Here is a 13114-nt window from a genome sequence, read left to right as displayed (position 1 = left end):
TGATCCTATGACAGACACCCAAGGCAATCTTCGTTGGGGTCCGTGATTGACATATGATGCCCCACACTCCCTACAAGGTTTGAGACCTGACTTTTTCTGTGTAGCCATCGCACTGCTACAACCACAGATAGACTGTAACAAAGTAAATCCTATAATGAAATGGAAAAAAGTGAACAGACATCAGCATGCCGCCGAGGGCTTCTTATGGCTCCGATGGCGTCATACAGAGACGCGAGCAGAGCCGAGCTATTGTGACGTCCTCATTGACGTGGGAGAGCTATGAAAAAAGTTTCCATGAAATGCTGGTGCAAGGGTAATTCAAAAGGTGAGGAATTCTTTGCCACTAGGCAGCCCCACCAGGGCACCTCGATCACACAAATGTTGTGGGCCCCCATTGCGAGGGTGCCACCAGGGCATGCAGGTGGGGGGAGAAACCCGCATCAGCCGACCATCGCAATTTATCACAATGCCGCAGGATCCCTCAAGCGCTGTTGGGCTGCAGTCAGGTCACTAGTCATCTAATTGCTCCACACAATGCATTGTATGCCAATAGGCTGCTGGGGTTCCCTTCAGGTGTTGGTGCAATGCCCACAGCATACACCGATATCCTTTAATCAGTTCCAACTCTCCGTGTTGTGTCTAACGAGTATTCGTAGGCCTCATGGCCCTGGCCTGTGCAGACCCCCAGTGCCTGTGCAGGCACAACCACAGGATGATGCCAGATGACTTTGGAGGGAAATGGGGTCTGTGCCAGACAATACTCTATGAGGCAGGCACAGTCATACTCGAGTGCCACAGGCTCTCTAACCTCTGCATTTATGAGTCACATCCGGGACGCCCTCTGCTCGGGAGCAAAACCTTACCTTCAAGGGATGGCAAGCAGCTCTGCCCTGTCAACTTACTGTCAGGTTCAGCTCCAACTCATGCCTGCAACACCGCTCTCCTCTGCTCAAATGCTCCCGATACACCACCCTATTGATCAGCCAGAGGGGACAGTGTGCAGAAGTCTGCCCCCGCCGGCTTTGGGTGTGGATCAGCCTAGCACCCAATGCCGGCTGCCATCTTGGTGCTACCTGGACTTATCCTTTCTCCTGTTCGGCTGCAATCTCAATCCTGCACCCGTCTCTGCTCACCGCAACTCCCAGCCGATGGCCAGGGTGTTCCTATAAACTACCCAATGCCACTAAACTGAAAGAGTGGGCCAGAATGTCAGGGGGAACTACAGGGCTCTTCCTTAGAGTGAGCAGTCGGCCATCTTGCTTGGGCATATCCTACATGTGGGCAATTGGGGCAGAACCTGGGAGTGGTAGAGGGGGCGCTTGTGCACAATGGGGGGCTGGTACATTGACGGGAGACTCTGAAGCTTTGATGATCTGGTTGATAAATACAACATTACCCCCCACAACGTCTTATTATATATGAGCATGGCATCATGCTACGTGGGATGTGAGGATGACAGACAAAAACTGGCCACACATTGAGCCCTTGCACACATTTTTACCACCTCTTGCAAGTCCCAAATGATCCCCGTTCCTTCACAATGCTTTACTGCCAGCCCGACGAGACAGATGGGCAGGTGACACAGGGCACAACCTTACAGATGTGGACTGGCGCACATTTTAAACTACACCGCTGCATGTCACGCAATTCCCAGTTTTGTCTGATTCAGGTATACTTTCTTCATAGGGCGTACTTAACCCCGAAACATATTAATCTTATGACCCCAGGGGTATAGGCAACCTGCTCCAGATGTTTGGAGATTGAAGTGTATGTCTATCATATTGTTTGGGCCTGCGCCACCCTGACACACTACTGGGAAACAGTCATTCAGTATATCAATATTTCTACAAGGAATGGTATGGCATTATCCCCAATGGCCTGCCTACTGGGCCTCTTTCCCAAGTCTAAAACTAATAGGATCTCCTCAAGATTTGCGGACCTAGCCCTAGTCCTGGCGCAGGAAATTACCCAAACATCAGACACTTCAGGAGTGGAGCAGAGAACTCTCCAAATGGGGCACGTGAGGGAGAGCTACTGAGAACCAAAGAACAAAATGGGTTGCACAGCCCAGACTACACACAGGCATGGGATTGATACTTTGAGACATCTCAGAATAAATGTTGAGGGTCACCTGCTCCTGCTATCAGAGGATGAGTCCTCCAGGGAAGATCATGCCTACTCATTACCAGGCCTCCTCCCACCGGAACACCCCTTCACCACCCACCAACAAGGCAGAGTAGGTCCTCCCTGCACTGCCTCACGCATGGGGGAAGCCTCAAGCTCTGACACTACCTACACCCCACCCCAGAGTTAGTTTGTTCCCTGGTTCCTGATTTTGTAGCTCCCTTGAATGGTGCATTCATATAACTCCTCACATGGCTCCATGTCATATATGTGAAAGAACAGAAATATATTATATGCTAGTACAGCTTACATGAGTAAAACTGTGTTGGAAATACGGATTCTATGGTTGGAGATCAGGTGACAACTTTACTTTGTTTTATTGGGTATTCCTGTACTAACAATCCACTAATATATGAACTGAACAGTCAGCCCTATTATGCATCAGCTTCACCTTAATAAAATAGGTTTTATTTAAAAAAAAGTTTTAAACAAGAGGGTCATGACAGTTCCTACTCATACATTTGACGTAGATTTCTGATTTGGTTTATTAGGATGTTTATTCCAGCACACACAGAATAGAGTAGGCTAGTATTAGTCAAATAAACAACAACAAAAATTCTTCATTGCCATATAAGTATAAGCAATGCCAGTAATTACAACACTGATGAAGTTGAAAATCTACTAAACAGTTTATGCTTACCAAGGACTCACAACACTACTGTGTCCCCAAGCAACATATGATGCCTTTTCATCTCTTGCTGGCGAGGCACTGGCTACATACACTTGGTTATCAAGAGCCCTGCATTTACAAAAGAGAAACCAAACAATTGAGAATATGTTGTATCCTAGTTTATAAGTAGTCAATTAATGTTAGTCATACAAAACAAATTATTTTATTTATATTTATTATTTATTTAAGAGGTTTTATATAGTGCTGGCTTCACCCTTAGGTATCAGAGCGCTTTATATAGGAAAGACGATAGCACATGGGTTACAAAAACAAATGGTAACGAAAAGAACATTGAGATATGGTAGGCTTAACAAACAAAGTGAATATCATATCTTGATTATGATACAGCGTGAAAGGATGAAGCTATTGGCTAAGCAATATAGGGATACAAATTACAAATTATTAAACAGTATAAAGGAACTAGACTCATTATTGTCGATATAAAGGGAAAGATGGAGCTATTTTCTACAGTAAAGGAACAATGGTTCTGCTACCTATCTCTCTAGGAATTCTTTAACAACCGAATCCCGCCCACCCACCGGGGGCTAATCATTTAATGATAGGAAAAATATATTTTCAGAAAGTCTCCCAATTATTTCAAATAATCATACACAAGTCAATCAAACAATTCATATGTAATAAAGATATAGTATATACACACATATAAACACAAAAATCACATATACAGTGTATATATGGTTACATATATAAATCACATCACATTACAAACATTTACAGTGTGCAAATTATTACATATATAAATCACATTACAATACACACAAAAATAATAATCACATATAAAAATAATTAATTCTTGTAACGTCCTGTTCCTGTTTGGCAGTCATGTGTCAAAAATCACAGTTGAATTCAACAGTCACTTATTCAACACTGACTATGACGTTTAGTTTATCATACACGTCGAAGTTTCGACCCCTCCTGATCATGCAAAAACTTGATTTGTCAATTTGGGGTCTTCATCAGGAGTATACAAAGTGTGTGAAACCTATACAAAAAAACAAATATATCTATATTAAAATTGGGATTCATAATACTAGGGGAGAACTTTATTCCATATAGAACTCTCTACTTAGTGGCTCACAGTTAAAAATTGATGTAGGGTTTTGAATTTCAGATAAACCAAGGGACGGGGTCTCATAAATAAACTCCACTTCCACTAACCTTTAATGTCAAAATTACATAAGAAACCTTTATTATTAATTAAATGTTTAATAATCCTAAATTAAATTGATGACATAGAGAGAGCGTGAGACTCACCTCCTTCATCACTACATCAGAGTTCCAAATATTCAAAAAACGGGCAAACTACGACAACCCATCTCCATTGAGTGCAAAATCACGCTCACAGTCTGGAGAGGAACCTACAGGGATCAATTATATACAAGGCCATCATTCACAGTCAAGGTTGACTTATAGGAGTGGAATAAAGTTCTCCCCTAGTATTATGAATCCCAATTTTAATATAGATATATTTGTTTTTTTGTATAGGTTTCACACACTTTGTATAGTCCTAATGAAGACCCCAGATTGACAAATCAAGTTTTCGCATGATAAGGAGGGGTCGAAACGTCGACGTGTATGATAAACTAAACACCATTGTCAGTGTTGAATAAGTGACTGTGGAATTCAACTGTGATATGTGACAAATGACTGCCAAATAGGAACAGGACGATATAAGAATTCATTATTTTTATATGCGATTATTATTTTTTGTGTATTGTAATGTAATGTGGTTTATATATGTAATCATTTGCACACTGTAAATGTTTGTAATGTGATGTGATATATATATATATAACCATTTATACACTGAATACATGATTTTTGTGTTTATGTGTGTATATACTATATCTTTAATACATATGAATTGTTTGATTGACTTCTGTATGATTGTTTGAAATAATTGGAAGACTTTCTGAAAATATATTTTTCTTATCATTAAATGATTAGCCCCCGGTGGGTGGGCGGGATTCGATTGTTAAATAATTCCTAGAGAGATAGGTAGCAGAACCATTGTTCGTTTACTATAGTATCCTCCAGGTTCTGTACACAAACTGGGTAACCCCATGGATATTAATGGAGCTATTTTCTAGGCAGCATATGGATAACATAATTACAAATTATTAAACAGTTAAAAGGAACTAGACTAATTTTTGTTGAAACGGAAGGGTTAGGCGAGAATGGGGGTAGAGGTGGCTAATTTTAAGGAGAGGGGTGAAACGAGGGGGACGCAAGAGTCGTGGATGGGTACGGTGGGGGGCAATTATGTGTTGGTGGGGTGCAGGAGTGGTGGGAGAAAGGGGGGAAGGTTGGAGATTCAAAAAGGAAGAGACAGAACAGCAGGTACGGACTTAAAACGATTATGGGCCCCAATATTTGTTGAGCAGGTGAAATTTAAGGTCTTTTTTTGAAACTGACACATGAAGGATTCAGTCGCAGGCCTTTGGGGAGGGTATTCCAGATGCTAGGGGCCTTACCAGAGAAGGAGCGAGATTGTGCGGCTTTCTTTTTTAGCAACGGGGGATGAGGAGGAGAGAGTTAGTGCTTCTCATCGAGCGGGCACTGCCCGCTTTTTTGAGTTTGTTAGAAAGGTAGAGCGGGGTATTTTGATGGATGGCTTTGTGCGTAATGTAGGCTAATTTATAAGAGAATCTGCCTTCTATAGGAAGCCATTTAAGGGTCTTTAGAGCCGGCGAGATGTGGTCAGAACATTTGCAATCAGTTATAATCCTAACCGCTAGTTTTAAAACAGATTTGAGGGGGCCAGGTGAGCTTTGGGAAAGCCTGGAGAGAAGGGCATTACCATAGTCAATTTTCGAGAGGACTAGGGATTGTACAACTGATTTGAAATCTTCTGCTGGAATGAAGGGTTTGATTTTTTTGAGATGTTGGAGCGTAAAAAGTGCGCCTTTAGCCAAGTTTTTTACATGGGAGTTAAGCGTAAACTTACTGTTGAGGGTGATGCTGAGGGATTTAACCGATTCGGAGAGGGAGAGTGGATAGTTAAGGGAAGTAAGGTCAGTGATCCATGTATGGATGGGGAGAGGGTTGTTTTTAGTAGAGAAAATAATGATTTGAGTTTTATTAGGGTTACGTTTGAGATGATTGGAATAGAACCAGGTTTGGATATTATTTAGGGGGGTGTTAAGGTGCAGTACATCAGAATGGGATTTAATTTTATAGTAGAGTTGGGTGTCATCAGCATATAAGTGATAGTTAATACCTGCTTGTTTGAGAATGAGAGTAAGGGGTTCCATGAAAAGGTTGCAAAGACCAGGAGAGAGGATGGATCCTTGGGGGACACCAAGGGAGACTGGAGTGGGGCTAGATAGGCAGTTTTGGATTTTTACTTGTTGGGTTCTGTGTTGGAAGTAGGATTTGAACCAGTTGAGGATGGTACCATTGAGGCCAAATAGAGATTTAAGTGTAGAGAGTAAGGTTGAATGGTTAACTGTGTCAAATGCCGCTGAGAGGTCAAGGAGAATGAGTAGGCAGATCTCGCCATTGTCCAGGGCAAGGTGGATGTCATCAACTATATTTAGCAATGCAGTTTCAGTGCTGCAGCCTTTACAGAAGCCGGATTGTAGGGGGTCAAGTAGGTTGTAGGTGTCAATGTGTTTATCCAATTGCTGAAGGGCACATTTTTCAAGGGCTTTAGAGAGAAAGGGGAGGTTTGAGATGGGGCAGAGGTTGTTTGGGTCATTCAGGTCGGCCTTAGAGTTTTTTGGAATGGGTGTGTTTTGTCCGAGTTGGAGGGAGACCAGGACGCACCCCGAGGAAAGGGACGAGTTGATGATATTGGTCCAATACGGGACAATGACGTGCTTTAGGTCTTGGACAAGGGAAGATGGGACAGGGCCTTTAGTGTGGGAAGATGGTTTTAATTTGGACAGGATGTTACAGACTTCAAGTTCAGAGACGGAATGCAAATTCAGCAAGGAGGTATTGCTTTTGAGTTGAGTGTTGTCGGAGGAAATTCAGACGCGGTTGGAGAAGGTAGGGGTGGGGAGGACAGAGGGGGTGTGAGCAGAGGGGAAGGTGTTGAAGTGGTGTCCGGGGAACCGAGGGGTTTGGGGGGATTTGAGTTAGAGTGAAGGATTGGTCAATTTTCTCAGAGAAAAAGTTTGCTATTTCTTCACATTTGCTTGTGGTGGCTGTCATGCTGGGGGGGGGCGAGGGAGGTTCGATTTCTAATAATGTTGAACAGTTCTCTGGGTCTGTTTTTGGCCCCAGAGAGCTGTGATCGGAAGAAGGAAGCCTTTTTGGCGAAAATTGGTTTCTTGTACACGGATCTAGCAGTTCGAAGGAGGACAAGATTGGGGGGGGATGGGTGTTGTCTCCAGGTTCTTTCTGCCAGTCTAAGTACTCGTCTTATTGAGGTCTGGATTAAACCAAGTTTTGGAAAGGATATTTTTTGAAGAGTTTTTGGTTTGGGTGGTGCAAGTTGATCCAGAATCTCAGAGACAGTTTCATTGTAATGCTCATTGAGTTCATTTGCATTGAGAGAGGGGGGGGTGTGCAACTGAGTTGAGCTTGGAGTTTAGCCTCCAGTAAACCTGGGGGCATACGATTAAGGTTTCTGGATAATATTGTGGTTTTGTTGATTTTAGAAGGGGCAGGCTGGGCTAAGGGTGAGATCGAGAACAGTATGAGGTGGTGATCAGATCAGTCAATAGGGATGCCAGATCACTGGTAGCTAAGATGGCGTCAAAAGTAGCCCCTTTAGAATGGGTTGGGGAAAGGCAGAGTTGCTTGACGTCGTTAATCTCAAGGAGGTTATTGAGAAGTTTGATGGTAGGATCGTCTCGCAAGCTACAGTGAAGGTTAAAGTCTCCATGGAAGAGATTTTTAGAGTTCGAAAGGGACAATTGTGAAAGAAGATCAGATAGTTCCTCAGCAAAGGAAAGAGGTTCACCTGGAGGGTGATAGATGTCGTGTAGTCGTATTGGGGGGGTGCCTTGCATTTTAAGTTCTGCTCCAAGGTATTCAAATGTTTCGAAGTCAGTGTTTTTGGCTAGGGAGAGCGGGAGTTCATTTGCAAAGATTATTGCTAGACCTCCACCTATTCTCTTAGGTCTGTCTTTTATGAGGATGGATTAACCGGGGGGGGAGAGTAAGTCTATGATGGGTGTTGAGTGATCGTTGAGCCAAGTTTCCGTGAGGAAGGCAAGGTCTATATCTTTACTAAGAATGGTTCTGGAAATTTCTGAGGCATGACGAACCGCCGAGGAGCAGTTCACAAGCATGCATGTCAGGGGCCTAGGGTTAGTTATGGGGGGGATGAGTGGATGGCGGTAAGTTGCAGGGGGTCTGCTGGACGAGCAAGGAGAGAAGAGAGTTCTGCTGGTCCCGATAATAACAGGCATGTTAGAATGAGGAAGGGCTGCATCCTCGCGTGGGGCCCTAGGAGAGTAGGAATTGCAGAGGTCAGAGAGGTTAGCGGTGGAGTAGTCATTCAAGGTGCGACAAGGTCTCTGAGAGCAATTTTGGAGTGGTATGGTGTTTCTGAGCTTGGGATTAATGAGTTTTGGGGGACCCTTGCGTGGCGAAGTGGGCCAAGAGGTGCGGGTTATCAGTTTCGAGGATTTTGAGTTAGTGAAATCCTCTCTAAGTCCGACTAATTTGGATGGGAGGGAGGAAATGTTGCGATCAATATTGCAAAGTGTCTGTGTTAAAAGGGTGGGAGTGAGGTATGTGCTAAGTTGGTTGGAGAAGGAGGTCTGGCGTTCCTAGCAGGTGATAAGTAGGGGGACGAGCAAGGTCTATTACAAGCATACAGGTCAATGTATGTACAATGTTCTGTGGTTCAACATAAAATGTTGGGAAACAGAAATGGCCCCGTCTGTATTCCCTTAGGAATACAGGGGGCTGTGTTCAAATGGTAACGGCAAATCGGGTAACTCAAGATGTCTAGGACTTCTGAAAAATTTCGGAATGTAATGTCTGGAATCTTTGGATTTAAAAATGTGGAATGACTTGGGGATCTTGTCAATTAACCTATATACTAAACCTACGGCACGAAATACACTTCGGAAGCCATCATCCCCGTAACCTGAGAGACAACCTTCCTTTTGGCCAGTTCTTACAAATTAAATGTAACTGTACCAAAAGGGATGATTACTTTATTGAAGCCAAAATGCTCATGTCCAAATTGGTTATGAGTGGTTATCCTCATCGTCTTGTGAAACGCTCCCTAAAAAGAGCCTGGTACTAAGACTGTGATGCTTTGTTAACATCAAGAACCTGACTATTAAAGCCTAACCTGTGTAACGACTTTTGGAACTGAATCTAATTGTATAAAAAAAAGACTATTCTGAAGAATTGGCACTTAGTACAATCTAATGATATGCAGTAGGAAAGACCATTGTTTGCGTATAAAAGAGGAAAAAACCTGAAAGATTATCTTGTCGGGGCATATAATGATCATGATCCTGAACCAAATTCATTACAACACCTTCGGGGCCTAAAACCTGTAACTGGACACTACCCTCGTGGCAGTTGTTCCACATGTGCCACCACTTCTGTAGTCAAAACAAGTACCTTAAAAGATAAAATGTGGACACTGAAACATTACTTAAATCGTTGTTCCAAAAATGTGATTTATTGTATTGAATGTACTTGTTCCTTATATTATATTGGGAAAACCACACAAGTCATGTATTCTATACAAAGTGGCCAATGCACCTTTGGTTGAGCACTGTGTAAAGATTTTGCATGCCCCCCATGAAATTAAATGGTTTGTGCTTGAACTGGTTAAATGTTTGAAACAGAGACGTGTTATACATTGTCAACTTACAATGAGAGAGAACAAGTGGATTTGGTTACCTAAACTGTTGAAAAAGGTCTCAACCAGTTCGTGGAATGGCAGACATTGGCCACCCTTTAATGCTACTTATGGGTGGTCTGGTATATTGATCTATTTTTGGGTAGATGTAGTTCATACGTGATCATGCTCTTATTCTATCTTTGCTATATTTACATACATTTGGAGATGCAATTTGTTTAAGTTACTGATTGACTCGAGGGGGACTGGTTGGTTGAATCCTATACAAGCTAATGTATAATATAGCTGTCTATTTAATTTGATAGTAGTACCGTGGAAGATCTCTTAATATTCTAGTATTATAGATGTTGCTGATTATTTATAAGTCCTGGCTATATACTGATCTCGTAAAGAGCAGTTCAATCAGCTATTACTGCCTAGTCCTCCTATTTATGAGAAGATGGGTGCCTCTTCTCAGTAATGTTAATATCACTTTTAGTTACATCTAATATGTTACTATCAGATATAGTAGCCTAGTATATTCATTGCGGCCTGCCGTCTACTTTTAAATATTTCTAGTAGGGTGGATGGATGCTCTGTCGTAATGTGATTTACTAGATCTGTATATCGCCACTGGTTGTCTGAGCGTGTTTGAAACTATACTGCACATAGAAATACAACGTGGTACTGCCTAATTGGTTATTTTCTGGGACGACCGCTGCTTTTTTGGTCTATGGGATACGGATTTAACGAGATTGATAGCCCAAGTGATATTGGCTTTGAAGATATATCATAATCTTGAGCAAGTTACTCCAAGATGGCGCCATGGTGAATTTGTCTTCCAATGTGACCTAGGCTTTGTGTACTCAACACGGAAACTTACATTAAGCTGTGGCGTGTTACCGCGTCCACAACATGACCAAGACTCCCGAGTCGGTGTGAATTGACTACACCTCCTGCCTGGATCAGACATTATAGTTCGCCCATCCGTGTGCAATGTGAGTAATTACACTTGTTGATTCATTATGATTTGCTGACTTTGTTTGCATTATGACCCACATTAGCTGAGGATTAATAGTTTTTGTGCTGTTACTATTTTAGAAAAGACTATCTAAATTCAGTCGCCATTGGGTAAGATGATGTATTCGTGCTTGTGCCTTCCATTTTATTTTTTGTTTGAGTAAGACTGTAGTAGTAAGGTGTTATTTGGATTTTATTTTTCACAGCAAAGCTCAGAAGTTAGTTGGGTATTTGCAATTGTTGTCTAAGTTGCAAGGTATGTTCCTATGACATGGTTATATGTACTTGAGGTGTCTGCACTTAGGGTGATAAGATATGTTTCTTTATAGCAGTGTTGGCGACAGGTTGCTTTAATTGCAAGTTTAGGTGCACTTGTTCACATTTGGGGTGTTTGTTCTTGGGTGGTCATGTTCCATCAGAGCTTTACATGGCCTATTTTTGTAATCTCTGTAATTTTGGTCAGAGTTGGACTGGTTGACACTGGAGTGCTGACAATGGTGTTGGTCGTGTTGTAAACGGGTGATATTAAATGTCACTGGTTGTATTGATTCATTTGTTTATGTCAGTATTCGCAGGAGTGATTTTCGTAACAATGCTGAGTCCTGAAGATGGTCTCACTGACCTAATTGGCAACCGAAGACCAAAACATCGACACCACATCCTTTATAGAGTCATATGTCATTAATTGTTGATTATATCCCACAGATGTTTATTTAACTGCAATTAACAATGATGGTAACACTACTTGTGTTAAAAGGAGTGACTGCGCTTCCACTTAGCAATAAGAATATATGTTGGGATTATGTGCAAGTGCCAGTGTTGTTATGAATGGAATGTACATATTGCTTGAATACAAGATCGCTGATAACATGTTTAGTTCAAACTATACATTGATGAAGTTAAGTAATATATATATTTTTCATAATACACCTGTAACTGTGGTCTATATCTTAAATAATTGATCATTCGGATTCACATTTGTGGACCTATATTGAATAGTATAATACATTTTATATTTTTATATAAATAAGTCCTCAAGGAATACTGTTTTGAATGCCTAGAATCTAAACCATTATGGAATAGAAATTACCAAGCCTTCAGTTCACAATCCTGCACATTCAATTAGCAGGGAGCCTACCCTATCTCTCTCCGCATGCGCCTGCACCAGGTATTCCCTGTGGTCGAGGCAGCGCAGCCTCTCTACCTGCGCCGCCACCCCCTCTCTTTCAGCCAACACTGCGGTGTGTGCTCTCAGATCCTCCGGATGAACTCTCTCTGTGCGGCGTAGTCGCAAACCCTCCTTCTCTATGTCTGTCAGAAGCGTCCTCCGCACTCATGTCGTCTTAGCTACACACAGGCCCCGCACAACCACCTTAAAAGCATCCCACTCCAGTGCTAGGGTCGAAGCTGACCCCTCATTCTCAAGGAAATAATGTTCCATGCCTTCCCGCACCTCTTCCCAGAATACTTGGTCTTCCAAAGCCTCAGGGCGCAATCGCCAAGTAGGGATTGCAGGCTGCACTCTGGACCACCGTAACACCAACAACAGCGGGTTATGGTCCGATATTGTTTTCGGCAAATAAACGCTATGGCAGACCAGCGCATGGACCTCTGGGGAACACAACACCGCGTCCAACCGGACGTGCAAGTCATGTAATGCGGAATAAAAAGAATAGTCCCGTTTGCCCATATGCTGCGCTCGCCAAGTATCAATTAGCCCCCACTCAGCCTGCCAGTCTCTCCGGAGCTTGGAGAGCTTATGTATAGGTACCCGGGGTAGCGGTGGGTGCGACCTATCCATCTCAGTATCCGTGACCATGTTAAAATCTCCCCCCAGAATCACCGAACCCGTCAGAATTGGCACCAGCTTCCCCGATAACTGGGTGAAATAGGCCTTCTGGTCCACATTGGGGGCATACACACTGCACACTGCACAGTGTCACATCTCTCCCATCCAACCTCCCCAGAACAGCCACAAACCACCCTTCCGGGTTCACTATCTGCTGAGTCAGGTGGAAGGGAACCCCTGCCCTCACCCAAACAAGCACTCCCCTAGCAAAAGCAGAATACGTTGTATAAAAGAGCTGCCACCTCCAGCGGCGCTGCAAAGCCTGGCCTTCACCACGGTCTAAATGAGTTTCTTGGAGAAATGCTATCTGCACCCCTCTATGCACCAAATAGGCATGGACTCTATGGCGCCCCACCATCGTATGCACCCCCCTAACATTCCACGTAATACATTTTAACTAATGTGATGTCCCCATGCTGCTGGCTAAATTTTCCCCACAATTGCATCCCTTGCATTGGCACACCGGTGTTTCTAGCAGCCCCAAAAAGAACCACAACCCCCAACAACACCCCCCTCCCCTCCCCTCCCCTCCCCAGGACAGGCTCTAAACAGCTAGCATCCATCCAAACCACCCACTTACAGTCTCCCTGGTAGCTACCAGGAGTTCACT

At 43.2% G+C, this 13114-nt stretch overlaps 1 protein-coding gene across 1 annotated transcript in view; it reads right to left on the bottom strand.

Moving 5' to 3' along the window:
- Nucleotides 1-13114, bottom strand: part of LOC144771844 (omega-amidase NIT2-like) — a 355442-nt gene that overhangs the window by 122272 nt on the left and 220056 nt on the right. Inside the window, exon 5 of the mRNA XM_078656108.1 lies at nt 2825-2923. Within this exon, the coding sequence (XP_078512234.1) occupies nt 2825-2923 (99 nt within the window). The remainder of the gene's footprint in view (nt 1-2824; nt 2924-13114) is intronic.

Source organism: Lissotriton helveticus, chromosome 8, assembly GCF_964261635.1.
Source record: "Lissotriton helveticus chromosome 8, aLisHel1.1, whole genome shotgun sequence".
In the NCBI taxonomy this organism is placed as follows: domain Eukaryota; kingdom Metazoa; phylum Chordata; class Amphibia; order Caudata; family Salamandridae; genus Lissotriton; species Lissotriton helveticus.
This window is presented reverse-complemented; position numbering and strand designations above follow the sequence as displayed.